Here is a 14,028-nt window from a genome sequence, read left to right as displayed (position 1 = left end):
CTTGTAATTTAATCGCTTTATGTAATACCATCCTAATTTTTATCCTAATCTACCTTACTATAATATAACCTCCTAAAGCTTGATCTAATTTACCACATTGTAATCCGCTTGGAGTGACCTTTAAATGTAATATCACTCAATTTTTTTTTTAACCTTTTCTACAACACTGTAATTTGCTTTGGAGTGACTGAGTAGTTGCAAAAGGTGAAATAGGAATATTAAATTTAAACTAAATGTGGCTGATTTATTAAGTCTACAGTCTTTCCATAGAATGAATTTAACAAGCCAGTTTCTGACTTGCACCCTAAAGCCAGAGTGATGCGCTACACAAACAGTGTCACAGCTTTTAGATTGCTAAAGGAGCTGCAACCACTAGTTTGTTCTCAGATAAATTTATATGTTAGTGTTCCACGTGGTTGAAAATGTATGGACAGTGATTGAAATACTGATATCTCCCCTTCTACAGTTTCTATCTCGTTCACTGTCTTGGGGCATTAGATGATAGCTAACTTTATTTATAAATGCCTGACCTGCTGATGTGTTAAGGAAAATAGGACTAGGGGACACCCCATGAAGTGAGCATGTAGCACATTTAAAACTAATGTGAGAAAATTCTTTTTCACTCAATGTACAAATTCTGGAATTTGTTGCCAGGGGATTTGGTTAGTGCAGTTAGTGTAGCTGGGTTTAAAAAAAGGTTTGGATAAGTTCTTGGAGGAGAAGTCCATTAACTGCTATTAATCAAGTTGATTTATTTATTTGGCATTTTTCTATACCGATATTCTTGTAAACAAGTTACAAATCACCTCTGTTTACATTTGAACGATAAACTTTGCACAAGGATGCATTACATTGAACAGGGGGATCAAGACTTGGAGCCAAGCAAAACGGGAAAAACAATTAGATAACTTGGTACGAGTAATACAGCTGAGGAACAAATGATGGAATTTCTCTGGATTGGATTTAGGGAATAGCCACTGCTTTTACTGGAGTCAGTAGCATGAGATCTACTTAGTGTTTGGGTACTTGCCAGATACTTGTAGCCTGGATTGGCCACTGTTGGAAACAGGATGCTGGGCTTGATAGATCCTTGGTCTGACCCAGTATGGCAATTTCTTATGTTCTTAACTGCTGCTCCTCCATAAAACACCCAGAGTATAGCTGGCTATTGTATAGTGAAGTGGATTGTTGGCAGAATGGTGAAAATTCCTCTGCATTGTCATTTTCTTAATAAATAATTTCCAAATCCCCCCACCATTTGTTTTTTGTTTTTTACTGTTTTGATTAAATTGTAAGCTCTACTTAACATGGACATTCTCTTATGTGTGTAGGTTCAGTGATTAGTTGGAAATGTCTTGATTAAGGACTTGATTTATGAAAGATATTTCCATGTATATGCCCAAAATGGGAACAAGGTCATTCTTAAATCCTCCCTGGCTTTCTCTGTCTTTCAGGCTGAGCTGCCACAGCTTCCCCAGGACCTGAAGGGAGAGACGTTTTCTCATGTGTTTGGAACAAACACTTCCAGTCTGGAACTTTTTTTGCTCAGTCGGAAAATCAAAGGACCCAGCTGGCTGGAAATAAAAAATCCACGTAAGAATTTGTTCTATTCAATGTCTTATTAGATTTCTTAAGACAAAAATATGGCTTATTCAGAAATCATTCAGGTTGAATTCCTCCCCCTTGGGGATACAGCAGTGCTGTGTAGGGTTAGGCATCAGGAGGAGGAAAAAGCATTGGAAGGTAAATTTTCTCTAACAATCAGCTGACTCGTTCCAGGAGTTCCTATTTGTTGTATGGTGTACTGGCATTTTTATTTTTCTATGCTGCAATGCTGTACATCCCTGCCATGGAAACTGCAGAACCTGGTTTTTTTGAAGTTATATTGTAAACTAATTTAAGTTTGAGAAACAATTTGAAGAGCTGGACTTTTCTGCATTGGATTTGTCACACTTTCTGTAGTGATTGCACTCTTTTAGTTTAGATAAAAGCTATCGTGACAGTATTTGGTGTACATTAGTGTATTTGGGGGCAGTGGAGAAAAATTTGTGTACTTGTATAATTTTTATTTATTTTTTGCTGGTTCAGTTGTATACAAGTAAATATTCTGAGTTAACTTTGTATGGTGTTGGAGGAAGGCATACATGACTTTGATTTCTACAGACTACTCTCTGAATCTTTTGTCCCAGAGCTCTTGAGTCAACCGATCAGCTGGTGTAAGGTTGAGGCAGTGGTACTGAAGCCAGACCTTGTGAATGTGGTGAGGGATTTGGCTCCCCCTCCTCTGGTGGTCGTGTCTCTCTGCATGAAGACAGTACAGAATGTGAAGACTCATCAGAATGAGGTGATTAATCCTGAATACTTCAGAAAAGCAGTCTTTTGCTATATTTAGTAAGACATAATTAACACTGCATGCGGAAATGGAGGCTTAAACATCTAAAGTAAATCTCTTCAGCTGAGGGCGATCATTCACAGAAGATTCCCTTTGCAAGACATTATTTCTCAGCTCTGAATCCCCCAGCTTCCCTTCAGTCAATAAGATCACTCAGTCCCTGTCATTTAAATTCACATGAGTAGCTAATACTTCACACTGAAAAATCATTCTCTCTGCATAACTTCTTCACATACCCAATAAGTCTTAAAAACATAATACATTGCTATGTGAGCTCAGAACCAGTGAGGGGCGTTAGCACCCCATAAATGGCCGAGCCAAACTGTAGAAGTATTACACTTGAGTGAAGCACAGTGTAATACTGTGAGGCAGTGGCTGAGGGCTGCCCACTATCATTTAGTTTGGTTTTCCTTTTTGTTTTAGATTGTGGCTATGGCAGCTTTGGTCCATCACACTTTTCCTTTGGATAAAGCACCTCCTCAGCCTCCCTTTCAGAATCATTTTTGTGGTAAGTATGCAGATCTGGATTTTGCTTTGGAGATATCTTTGCTCAACTTTGACTCTTCAGTGCACGTGTAATATCTTTTTATGGAGTTGAGTGTAAGAAAAAATATCATTGTGCCCTCCCACTATCCATGTAATACACGTATGTGTTATTTACCCCCATGCCCCTCAAACCGTGTGCCTGAGAAACCTGTTAGAGGTTGAGAGAGGCTGAGGGAATGCTGTGAGGTTTTTGGAATAATTAGGAAGATAGTTTTTTTTTTTTTTTAAAGAATAAAGGAAAATTGGTTCTTAACTGCTAATTTTCATTCCTGGAGTACTACAGTTCAGTCCAGTCAAGTGGGTTTTGCATCCCTACCAACGGATGGAGGCAGAGAATAAAGACTTTTCAGGCATTGCTACTTAACTGAGTGTGTCATCTGCAGTCCCTCAGTATTGATCTGAACTCAAGCCAAGATGTCTACTTCCCAAAGGATTTCTTCATCTGGAGCGAGCCGAGGATTGAAGTTAAAACCCCCAACAAATCTGGATCCCCACCCTCCAGGGTAATGAAAACTTCTAACCCAAAACTGTTTAACCTATGTACAATCTTATGCAAATTCTGTATCACCAGCATTCAGGAGTGGGAAAAATCTTTTGAAAAATAAAGAGAATGAGCTTCTGGACTGATCTGTGGTATTCCAGGAATTAAAATGAGCAGGTAAGAACCGATTTTCCTTTTCTGATCATACCCCAGATCATTCCAGAGAAGTGGGATGTACCCCCAAGTCACTCTACACTGGGCGACATGCACGCAGCACACTTTCTCCAAATGTGGCTTCTTCTGGAGCTTGAATATCCAAATGGTAATGCTTTGTAAAAATGTGCAAGGAAGACCCTTTATCCCAGGACAAGCAGGATGCTAGTCCTCACATATGGGTGACGTCATTGAAGGAGCCCTATTGCAGAAAACGTTCTGTCAAAGTTTCCAGAAACTTTTGACTGGCACTCTGAGCCCACTGAGCATGCCCAGCATGCCATGATATTCTCAGCCACAGGGGTCTCCCTTCAGTCTTCGTTTTTCCTCGCTGCTTTTGGCATTGCGGAGCAGGAGCCTGTGTGAGATTCTCACACAATTCTGACTAAAAATCACATCAAAAAAGTTGATAATTTCTCTCCCACATCGGGGTCTCTCATTACCACCGGCCGGTGAGTAAAATATTCTTATTCCGACTCATTTCAGTAAAATTTTTCGTCACATACATCGACGGTTGTCGACGGTATCATGGCCACGGGATTCAAAAAATGTCCCAACTGTAACCGGACCATGTCGATCACGGACCCACACCTCGAGTGTGTATTTTGCTTGGGCCAATCTCATGATGTCTCATCTTGCCCAAAATGTGCAGAAATGACCGCTAAAGGTCGAAAGGCGCGACAAGAAAAGATGGAACACTTGTTCAATCTTCAACTTTTACCTTCCCCATCGACATCCACTCAGTCATCTCCGGCCGGAGTTCGAAAAGACTGATACTTAAAAAACGTCGTCCGGAAGGTTCAGGGACCCGTTTATCACCGACCCCATCCGTGGCATCGACCAAATCAGCGTCTGAGCATTGATCGAGACATCGACATCCCTCGATTCCGGAATCTCTACTATCCCCGGAGAAGTCGACAGCCAAGCGGCCTTGCCTGCAGGAAACACTGAGGCCTTCAATACGAGGCGTTCACCTTCTGTCGAGGTGCCAGCCATCGAACCTCCACAGGGCCCTGTGGTAGGACCGATAACGCCCCCACTGCCACCATGTGTAGCTGCTCTGCCTGCATCAGCTATCATGGAGGAATACCTTGACTATTTCATTGTAATGCAATGTTATAAAATTCAATAAATATTAAAACCTCTGACCTTAGGCCTGAGGTACAAGAGAAGCTGGTGGATCTGCCCTGCGTAGGTGACAACCTCTTTGGGTTGAAAGCTCAAGATGCAGTGGCCCAACTAAAAACACACGGAGACATTGCGCCAACTGTCAGTTCCGCAAGACTCTTCAATGTCTCGCCATCCACCAAGGAAAGAAACTAGAAAACCTTTCTACAGGTAGAGACGATATTATCCACCAGCATCCAGGGGTAGATCTTCTCGTCCGCAACAAAGATCTCAACCCAGACAGCTTAGAGCCGCTAGGCCTCAACTGCCACCGCAGATGGGACTGGCTGCAGGTTTTTGAGGCCACCACCAGAGACCAAAGCCATCTCCACAATCCAAAACTGAATCTGTCAGTAGGAGGTCAAGTTTCCTCCTTCTACAATAATTGGTTACAGATAACAGACCAATGGGGGTACTCTCAATATCACGAGGTTACCAACTCAGTTTTCTCTCAACCCCAAGAGACTCTCCTCCAAAGCCTCTTTCATTACACGAAACTCACATAATTCATCTACAAGCAGAATTATCCACCCTTCTGAGAGCCAGAGCTGTAGAACTGGTGCCCTGGACTCAGCAGGGCAGAGGATTCTACTCCTGTTATTTCCTCATTCCAAAGAACACCGGAGGCCTACGTCCCATCCTAGACCTCAGGAATCTCAACAAATTTCTAAAGAAAGAAACGTTCAGGATGGTTTCTCTGGGCACCATGCTTCCCCTTCTACAAACAGGAGATTGGCTTTGTTCTCTGGATCTACAAGACGCTTACGCTCACATTCCAATATTCCCTCCTCATCGCAAGTATCTGCGCTTCCTCGTAGGTCATCAACATTTTCAGTACAGAGTCCTACCATTCGGACTGGCCTCAGCTCCCATAGTAGTCACAAAATGCCTGGCAGTAATAGCCGCACACTTACACAAGGAAAGTGTCCACGTTTTTCCCTATCTAGACTACTGGCTCATCAGAAGTCAATCTCAACAAGGAGCTCTAACTTCTCTCAATCGAACAATTACTCTACTTCACTCGATGGGGGTTCTCATCAATTATCAAAAGTCCCATCTCATTCTGTCTCACCTGCTTCAATTCATTGGAGCAGAATTGAACAGCATCCTTTCAAGAGCTTTTCTACCCGAGGATCGGGCAGACACACTCTCCCTATTAGCAAACTCGCTACACTCAAAGAAGCAAGCGACAGCTCATCAGTTTCTAACTTTACTGGGCCACATGGCCTCCACAGTTCATCACTCCTATGGAGAGATTAGCCATGAGAATAACCCAATGGACATTAAGATCACAGTGGATCCAAGCCATTCAATCACTGTCCTCTCCAATTCAAGTAACCCACCAATACGATCATCTTTACTGTGGTGGGCAAACAAGGACAACTTGCGCAAGGGCCTGCCCTTCCAACAACCAGTCCCACAGATAACTGTAACTACAGATGCATCCACCTTAGGTTGGGGAGCTCATATAGACAATCTCCAAACCCAGGGTACTTGGACAAAACTCGAAGCAACATTTCAGATCAATTTCCTGGAACTTCGAGCTATTTGTTATGCTCTGCATGTGTTCAAGGACTGCCTTTCACACAAGACTGTTCTGATTCAAACGGACAACACAGTCGTCATGAGGTACCTGAACAACAGGGAGGTACGGGCTCGTGTCTCCTTTGCCAAGAAGCCGCACAGATTTGGGATTGGGCCCTGGCACATTCCATATTTCTCCGGGCAACTTATCTAGCGGGCATCCACAACGTAGTTGCAGATCGCCTCAGTCGTCAGTTCCAACCACACGAGGGGTCCCTGGATCCCTTAATAGCAACCAGGATATTCCAGCGTTGGGGACAACCAACAATAGATCTCTTTGCATCACACCTTAATAACAAAGTGGACAGATTCTGCTCTCTACCCAGGCCGAAACACCAGCCAGCCAAGGACGCCTTTGCTCACCCTTGGAACTCAGGCCTTCTATTCGCGTATCCTCCAATACTGCTCATAACCAAAACTCTAGTGAAGCTACAATAGGACAAGGGGTCCATGATACTCATAGCCCCATATTGGCCTCGACAAATATGGTTTCCCATACTTCTAGACCTTGCGATCAGAGAACCAATTTGCCTGGGTGTAGCTCCCACTCTCATAACTCAGGATCAGGGTCGGTTGCGCCATCCCAACCTTCAATCCCTATTGCTGACAGCAGGGATGTTGAAAGCTTGATCTTACACCACTCAATCTTTCAACCAATGTCTCTTAAGCGCTGATAGCTTCACATAAACCTTCAACACGAAAGAATTATTCTTCGAAATGGAAACGGTTTACTTTGTGGTGCACGCAAAAGAACATAGACCCTTTCTCCTGACCCACACCTTCTCGACTAGTCTATTTATGCCATCTTTCAGACTCTGGTCTCCAGACCTCATCTGTAAGAGTACACTTAAGTGCAATCTCAGCTTACCATAACAAGATGGGAGATGCACCAATATCCATGCAACCTCTTGCCAGCAGGTTTATGAGAGGTTTAACTCATCTTAAACCACCAATTCAACCACCTGTCACAAAATGGGACCTGAATCTGGTCTTATCAAGGCTCATGCGTTCTCCTTTTGAACACATGACTTCCTGTGAGCCTAAATTTCTCACATGGAAGACTATCTTCCTTATAGCCATTACATCGGCTAGAAGGGTTAGTGAGTTACAAGCACTTGTCACGTACTCACCCTATACAAAATTCCTACATGACAGAGTGGTTCTCCGTACACATCCAAAATTCCTTTCAAAAGTAGTTACAGAATTCCACTTGAACCAATCCATAGTTTCGCCCACATTCTTTCCAAGGCCTCATTCTCACCAAGGGGAACGGGCCTAACATACCTTGGACTGTAAATGTGCGCTAGCATATTACTTAGACCACACTGCAGTCCACAGGAAATCCACTCAACTCTTTGTATCTTTTGAACAAATCGGGTAATCCAGTGGGCAAACACACTCTCTCCAACTGGCTAGCAGATTGCATAGAGTTCTGCTATGAAAAAGCAGGCCTTTCTCTCCAAGGGCAAGTAAAGGCGCATTCAGTAAGAGCAATGTCAACCTCAGTAGCACACTATCGTTCAGTGCCAATTCTTGACATAAGTAAAGCAGCATCATGGAGTTCTCTTCACATCTTTGCAGCCCATTACTGTTTGGACAAAGGATGACAAGATTCAGCCTACGGACAATCTGTCTTAAAGAACTTGTTTCCAGTATAATCCCAATTCCTTCTACATCCAACCTGCTGTGATTTTTGGCTGCCTCATTTTTACCAACAATAGTGCAATGTTGCTTCACTACAAAATGACTCAACCTATAGCTTGCTAATCACCCATATGTGAGGACTAGCATCCTGCTTGTCCTGGGATAAAGCAAAATTGCTTACCTTGGAATAGGTGTTATCCCAGGACAGCAGGATGTAGTCCTCACGAAACCCACCCGCCACCCCACGGAGTTGGGTCCGATACGTTCTAATTTATTTTTCCTAAAGCTTATTGCTACATACGAGACTGAAGAGAGACCCCTGTGGCTGAGAATATCATGGCATGCTGGGCATGCTCAGTGGGCTCAGAGTGCCATTCAAAAGTTTCTAGAAACTCTGACAAAGTTTTCCGCAATAGGGCTCCGTCAATGACGTCACCCGTATGTGAGGACTACATCCTGCTGTCCTGGGATAGCATGTATTACAAGGTAAGCAATTTTGCTGTCTCTGTTAGACAAATCTCCTTGGAGATACCAGTTGGCACTCCGCCTAAGAGGCTGCACCCTAGTAGAATGCACTTGAGCCCCTCTGGAACCAGTCAACACTTAGAGGCTGAAAAAATTGCTTCCTTCAACAATTATATAGTCGTGTTCTTAGCAGTTTTACAAACCCTTCTTTGCTCCACTGAATCAAACAAAGCGAGGATCCAGCCTCTGAAAGTCGTTCATAACTTTAAGATACCACAACAGAGCTTGACAAATGTCCAAAAGGTGAAGCTCCTTCGCATGAGGTGTATGTCATGTCAGGCGCGGGAAGGTTGGCAATTCTATCATCCGACCGAGATGAAAAGAAGATATGACCTTGGGCAAAAAGGAAGGACTGTATGCTATTAGACTCCATCATCTGAAATTCACAGAAAAGGATCTCTGCACGACAAGGCTTATGGCTCTGAAATTTGCCTAGCTGAACAAATCGCCACCAGGAAAACGGTCTCCAAGATGAGGTCCTTCATCGATGCCCTTCCCAGTGGTTCAAAAGGAGGTCCACAAAGCACTCAAAGAACCAGATTAAGGTTCACGATGGACACATCCTATGAACCGGAGAGCACAAATGCTTTGCCCCTTTAAGAAAACATACAATGTCCAGATGAGATACCAGCGGCATTCCCTGAAACTTCCCTTGTAAACAACCTGAGGCTGCTACCTATACTTGGAGCGAATTATAGGCTAATCCCTTTGACAGGTCACCTTGCAAAAAGGCCAAGACCTGGGCAACATCCACCTGCAAAGGATCAAGGTCATGGACCCCCACACCATGACTCAAACACTCGCCACACTCTGATATAAGAACATGCCATACTGGGTCAGACCACGGGTCCATCAAGCCCAGCATCCTGCTTCCAACAGCGGCCAATCCAGGCCACAAGAACCTGGCAAGTACCCAAAAACCAAGTCTATTCCATGTTACCGTTGCTAGTAATAGCAGTGGCTAATTTCTAAGTCAACTTAATTAATAGCAGGTAATGGACTTCTCCTCCAAGAACTTATCCAATCCTTTTTTAAACACAGCTATACTAACTGCACTAACCACATCCTCTGGCAACAAATTCCAGAGTTTAATTGTGCGTTGAGTAAAAAAGAACTTTCTCCGATTAGTTTTAAATGTGCCCCATGCTAACTTCATGGAGTGCCCCCTAGTCTTTCTATTATCTGAAAGAATAAATAACCGATTCACATCTACCTGTTCTAGACTTCTCATGATTTTAAACACCTCCATCATATCCCCCCTCAGCTGTCTCCTCTCCAAGCTGAAAAGTCCCAACCTCTTTAGTCTTTCCTCATAGGGGAGCTGTTCCACTCACCCTACCATTTTGGTAGCCCCTCTCTGCACCCTCTCCATCGCAATTATATCTTTCTTGAGATGCGGCAACCAGAATTGTACACAGTATTCAAGGTGCGCTCTCACCATGGAGTGATAAAGAGGCACCACAACATTTTCCATTCCATTCACCATTCCCCTTCTAGCAATTCCGAACATTCTGTTCGCTTTTTTGACTGCCGCAGCACACTGAACAGACGATTTCAATGTGTTATCTACCATGACGCCTAGATCTCTTTCTTGGGTTGTAACACCTAAAATGGAACCTAACATTGTGCAACTATAGCATGGGTTATTTTTCCCTATATGCATCACCCTGCACTTATCCACATTGAATTTCATCTGCCATTTTGATGCCCAATTTTCCAATCTTACAAGGTCTTCCTGCAATTTATCACAATCTGCTTGTGACTTAACCAGTCTGAACAATTTTGTATCATCTGCAAATTTGATTATCTCACTTGTTATATTTCTTACCAGATCATTTATAAATATATTGAAAAGTAAGGGTCCCAATACAGATCCCTGAGGTACCCCACTGCCCACTCCCCTCCACTGAGAAAATTGTTCATTTAATCCAGAGAAGTAGATGACCACCTAGCCTGAAGCAGAGTAGTAATCACCAGCTCTGAGTACCCTTTCAAGCGAAAATACTGCTTCTCAGAAGCCAGGCCACTAGACAGAAGTGATCCACCTGATCCAAAAAGATGGGCCCTTGGCATAGTAACCCCCGCAGGTGACTTAATCGGATGGGACTGTCTACTGCTAGTACTGCCAGGTGTTTTCCACCCAGACAAAGATTCCTGAGCCCTAACATATCGCTCTCCAACCACTGAGGCTGGCATCTGTGGTCACTACCATCCAGTCCAGGTCCTCCAGCTCCACTCCTTTCATCAAATTGGGACGCGACAGCCACCATGAGAGACTGGATCTGGATTCCCTCTGGAGTGGTAATGGTAGCTGAAACTCCTCCAACAACAGGATTCCAAGGGGAAAAAAGCACCTTCTGGAGTGGCCGCATGTGAGCAAACACCCACAGAACCAACTCCAGCGTAAATACAATGGAACTCAGAACCTGTAAATAATCCCAGACTCTGGGAACAGACAGACTCAGCAGCTAAAACACTTGAGCCTGCATCTTGACCACCCTCTCTGAGGTAAGGAACACCTTGCCTAAATGGGTGTCGAATCGAGCCCCCAGATACGCTGACTGAGATGGCTGCAGGTGGCTTTTTGCTAGGTTTATCACCCAACTCAGGGACCTTAACTGTTCCATAATGCATCGGATTGAACAGCGACACTCCATCTCTGACTTCACCTGGATGAGCCAGTCGTCCAGGTATGGATGTATCAGGATCTCTTTCCTTCTGAGGGCTGCCCCCACCGCCACCATTACCTTCATGAAAGTTCTTAGTGTGGTTGGCAACCCGAAGGGAAGCGCTTGAAACTGAAAAAGCTCTCCCAGCACCATGAAGAACAGAAATTTTGATGGTCTGATCAGATGGGAATCTGCAGGTATGCCTCTGTTAGCAGCGGTGCACAAGGGAGTTTCTTGCATCCTTGGCTCTATCACCATCCGCAGCGTCTCCATACGAAAGCGCAGTACTGCAGTGCCGCATTGACCTCAAGAACATAAGAAATTGCCATTCTGGGTCAGACCAAGGGTCCATCAAGCCCAACATACTGTTTCCAACAGAGGCCAAACCAGGCCACAAGAACCTGGCAATTACCCAAACACTAAGAAGATCCCATGCTACTGATGCAATTAATAGCAGTGGCTATTCCCTAAGTAAACTTGATTAATAGCAGTTAATGGACTTCTCCTCCATGAACTTATCCAAACCTTTTTTGAACCCAGCTACACTAACTGCACTAACCACATCCTCTGGCAGCAAATCCCAGAGCTTTATTGTGCGTTGAGTGAAAAAGAATTTTCTCCAATTAGTCTTAAATGTGCTACTTGCGAATTTCAGGGAATGCACCCTAGTCCTTCTATTATTCGAAAGTGTAAATAACCGAGTCACATCTACTCTTTCAAGACCTCTCATGATCTTAAAGACTTCTATCATATCCCCCTTGGCCGTCTCTTCTCCAAGCTGAATAGCCCTAACCTCTTCAGCCTTTCCTCATAGGGGAGCTGTTCCATACCCTTTATCATTTTGGTTGCCCTTCTCTGTAGCTTCTCCATCGCAACTATATCTTTTTTGAGATGCGGCAACCAGAATTGTACACAGTATTCAAGGTGCGGTCTCACCATGGAGCGATATAGAGCCATTATGACATTTTCTGTTCTATTAACCATTCCCTTCCTAATAATGCCTAACATTCTGTTTGCTTTTTTGACTGCTGCAGCACACTGAGCCGACTATTTTAAAGTATTATCTGCTATGATGCCTAGATCCTTTTCCTGGGTGGTAGCTCCTAATATGGAACCTAACACCGTGTAACTACAGCAAGGGTTATTTTTCCCTATATGCAACACCTTGCACTTGTCCACATTAAATTTCATCTGCCATTTGGATGCCCAATCTTCCAGTCTTGCAAGGTCTTCCTGTAATGTATCACAGTCTGCTTGTGATTTAACTACTCTGAATAATTTTGTATCATCCGCAAATTTCATAACCTCACTCATCATATTCCTTTCCAGATCATTTTCATATATATATATAGGAAAGCACCTGTCCAAGTACAGATCCCTGAGGCACTCCACTGTTTACCCTTTTCCACTGAGAAAATTGACCATTTAATCCTACTCTCTGTTTCCTGTCTTTTAACCAGTTTGTAATCCACGAAAGGACATCGCCTCCTATCCCATGACTTTTTAGTTTTCATAGAAGCCTCTCATGAGGGACTTTGTCAAACGCCTTCTGAAAATCCAAATACACTACATCTACCGGTTCACCTTTATCCATATGTTTATTAACCCCTTCAAAAAAAAAGAAGCAGATTTGTTAGGCAAGACTTCCCTTGGGTAAATCCATGTTGACTGTGTTCCATTAAATCATGTCTTTTTATATGCTCTACGATTTTTATCTTGAATAGTTTCCACTATTTTTCCCAGCACTGAAGTCAGGTTCACTGGTCTATAGTTACCCGAATCACCCCTGGAGCCTTTTTTAAATATTGAGGTTACATTGGCCACCCTCCAGTCTTCAGGTACAATGGATGATTTAAATGATAGGCTACAAATTTTAACTAATAGATCAGAAATTTCATTTTTGAGTTCCTTCAGTACCCTAGGATGCATTCCATCCGGTCGAGGTGATTTGCTACTGTTTAGTTTGTCAGTCTGGCCTACTACATCTTCCAGGTTCACAGTGATTTCATTCAGTTTGTCTAACTCATCACCGCTGAAAGCCATCTCCGGAACTGGTATCTCCCCAATATCCTCATTAGTAAACATGGAAGTAAAGAATTCATTTAGTCTTTCTGCAATGGCTTTATCTTCCCTAAGAGCCCTTTTAAGCCCTTGGTCATCTAATGATCCAACCAACTCCCTCACAGATTTCTTGCTTTGGATATATTTTAAAAAAGTTTTTATTATGAGTTTTTGCTTCTATGGCCAACTTAATTTCAAATTCTCTCTTCGCCTGTCTTATCAATGTTTTACACTTAACTTGACAATGCTTATGTTTTATCCTATTTACTTCAGATGGATCCTTCTTCCAATTTTTGAAGGATTTTGTTTTGGCTAAAATAGCCTTTTTAATCTCAACTTTTTAACCATGATGGTAATCGTTTTGCCTTCCTTCTACCTTTCTTAATGTGTGGAATACATATGGACTGCGCTTCTAGGATTGTATTTTTAAACAATGTCCAAGCCTGTTAAACACTTTTAACCTTTACAGCTGCACCTTTCTGTTTTTTTTAAACTATTTTCCTCCTTTTATCAAAGTTTCCCGTTTGAAAGTTTGTTAGAGCTGCAGATTTACTTATTGTCCCCCTTCCAGTTATTAGTTTAAATTTGATCATGTTATGTTCACTGTTGCCAAGTGGCCCCACCACCATTACCTCTCTCACCAAATCCTGTGTTCCACTAAGAATTAAATCTAAAATAGCTCCCTCTCTTGTTGGTTTCTGAACCAATTGCTCCATGAAGCAATCATTTATTACATCGAGGAACTT

The 14,028-nt window shown here is 43.0% G+C and overlaps 1 protein-coding gene across 3 annotated transcripts in view; it reads left to right on the top strand.

Annotated features, from left to right (window-relative positions):
• Positions 1 to 14,028, top strand: part of POLA1 (DNA polymerase alpha 1, catalytic subunit) — a 1,013,915-nt gene that overhangs the window by 165,698 nt on the left and 834,189 nt on the right. For all 3 annotated transcript variants that reach the window (XM_029603088.1, XM_029603086.1, XM_029603087.1), the window contains 3 exons: positions 1,455 to 1,593; positions 2,190 to 2,344; positions 2,816 to 2,900. In XM_029603088.1, the coding sequence (XP_029458948.1) occupies positions 1,455 to 1,593; positions 2,190 to 2,344; positions 2,816 to 2,900 (379 nt within the window). The remainder of the gene's footprint in view (positions 1 to 1,454; positions 1,594 to 2,189; positions 2,345 to 2,815; positions 2,901 to 14,028) is intronic.

This window comes from Rhinatrema bivittatum, chromosome 5 (assembly GCF_901001135.1).
Source record: "Rhinatrema bivittatum chromosome 5, aRhiBiv1.1, whole genome shotgun sequence".
NCBI classification, from domain to species: Eukaryota; Metazoa; Chordata; class Amphibia; order Gymnophiona; family Rhinatrematidae; genus Rhinatrema; species Rhinatrema bivittatum.
The sequence above is the reverse complement of the archived record's forward strand: the minus strand, read 5'-3'. Positions and strand labels throughout refer to the sequence as shown.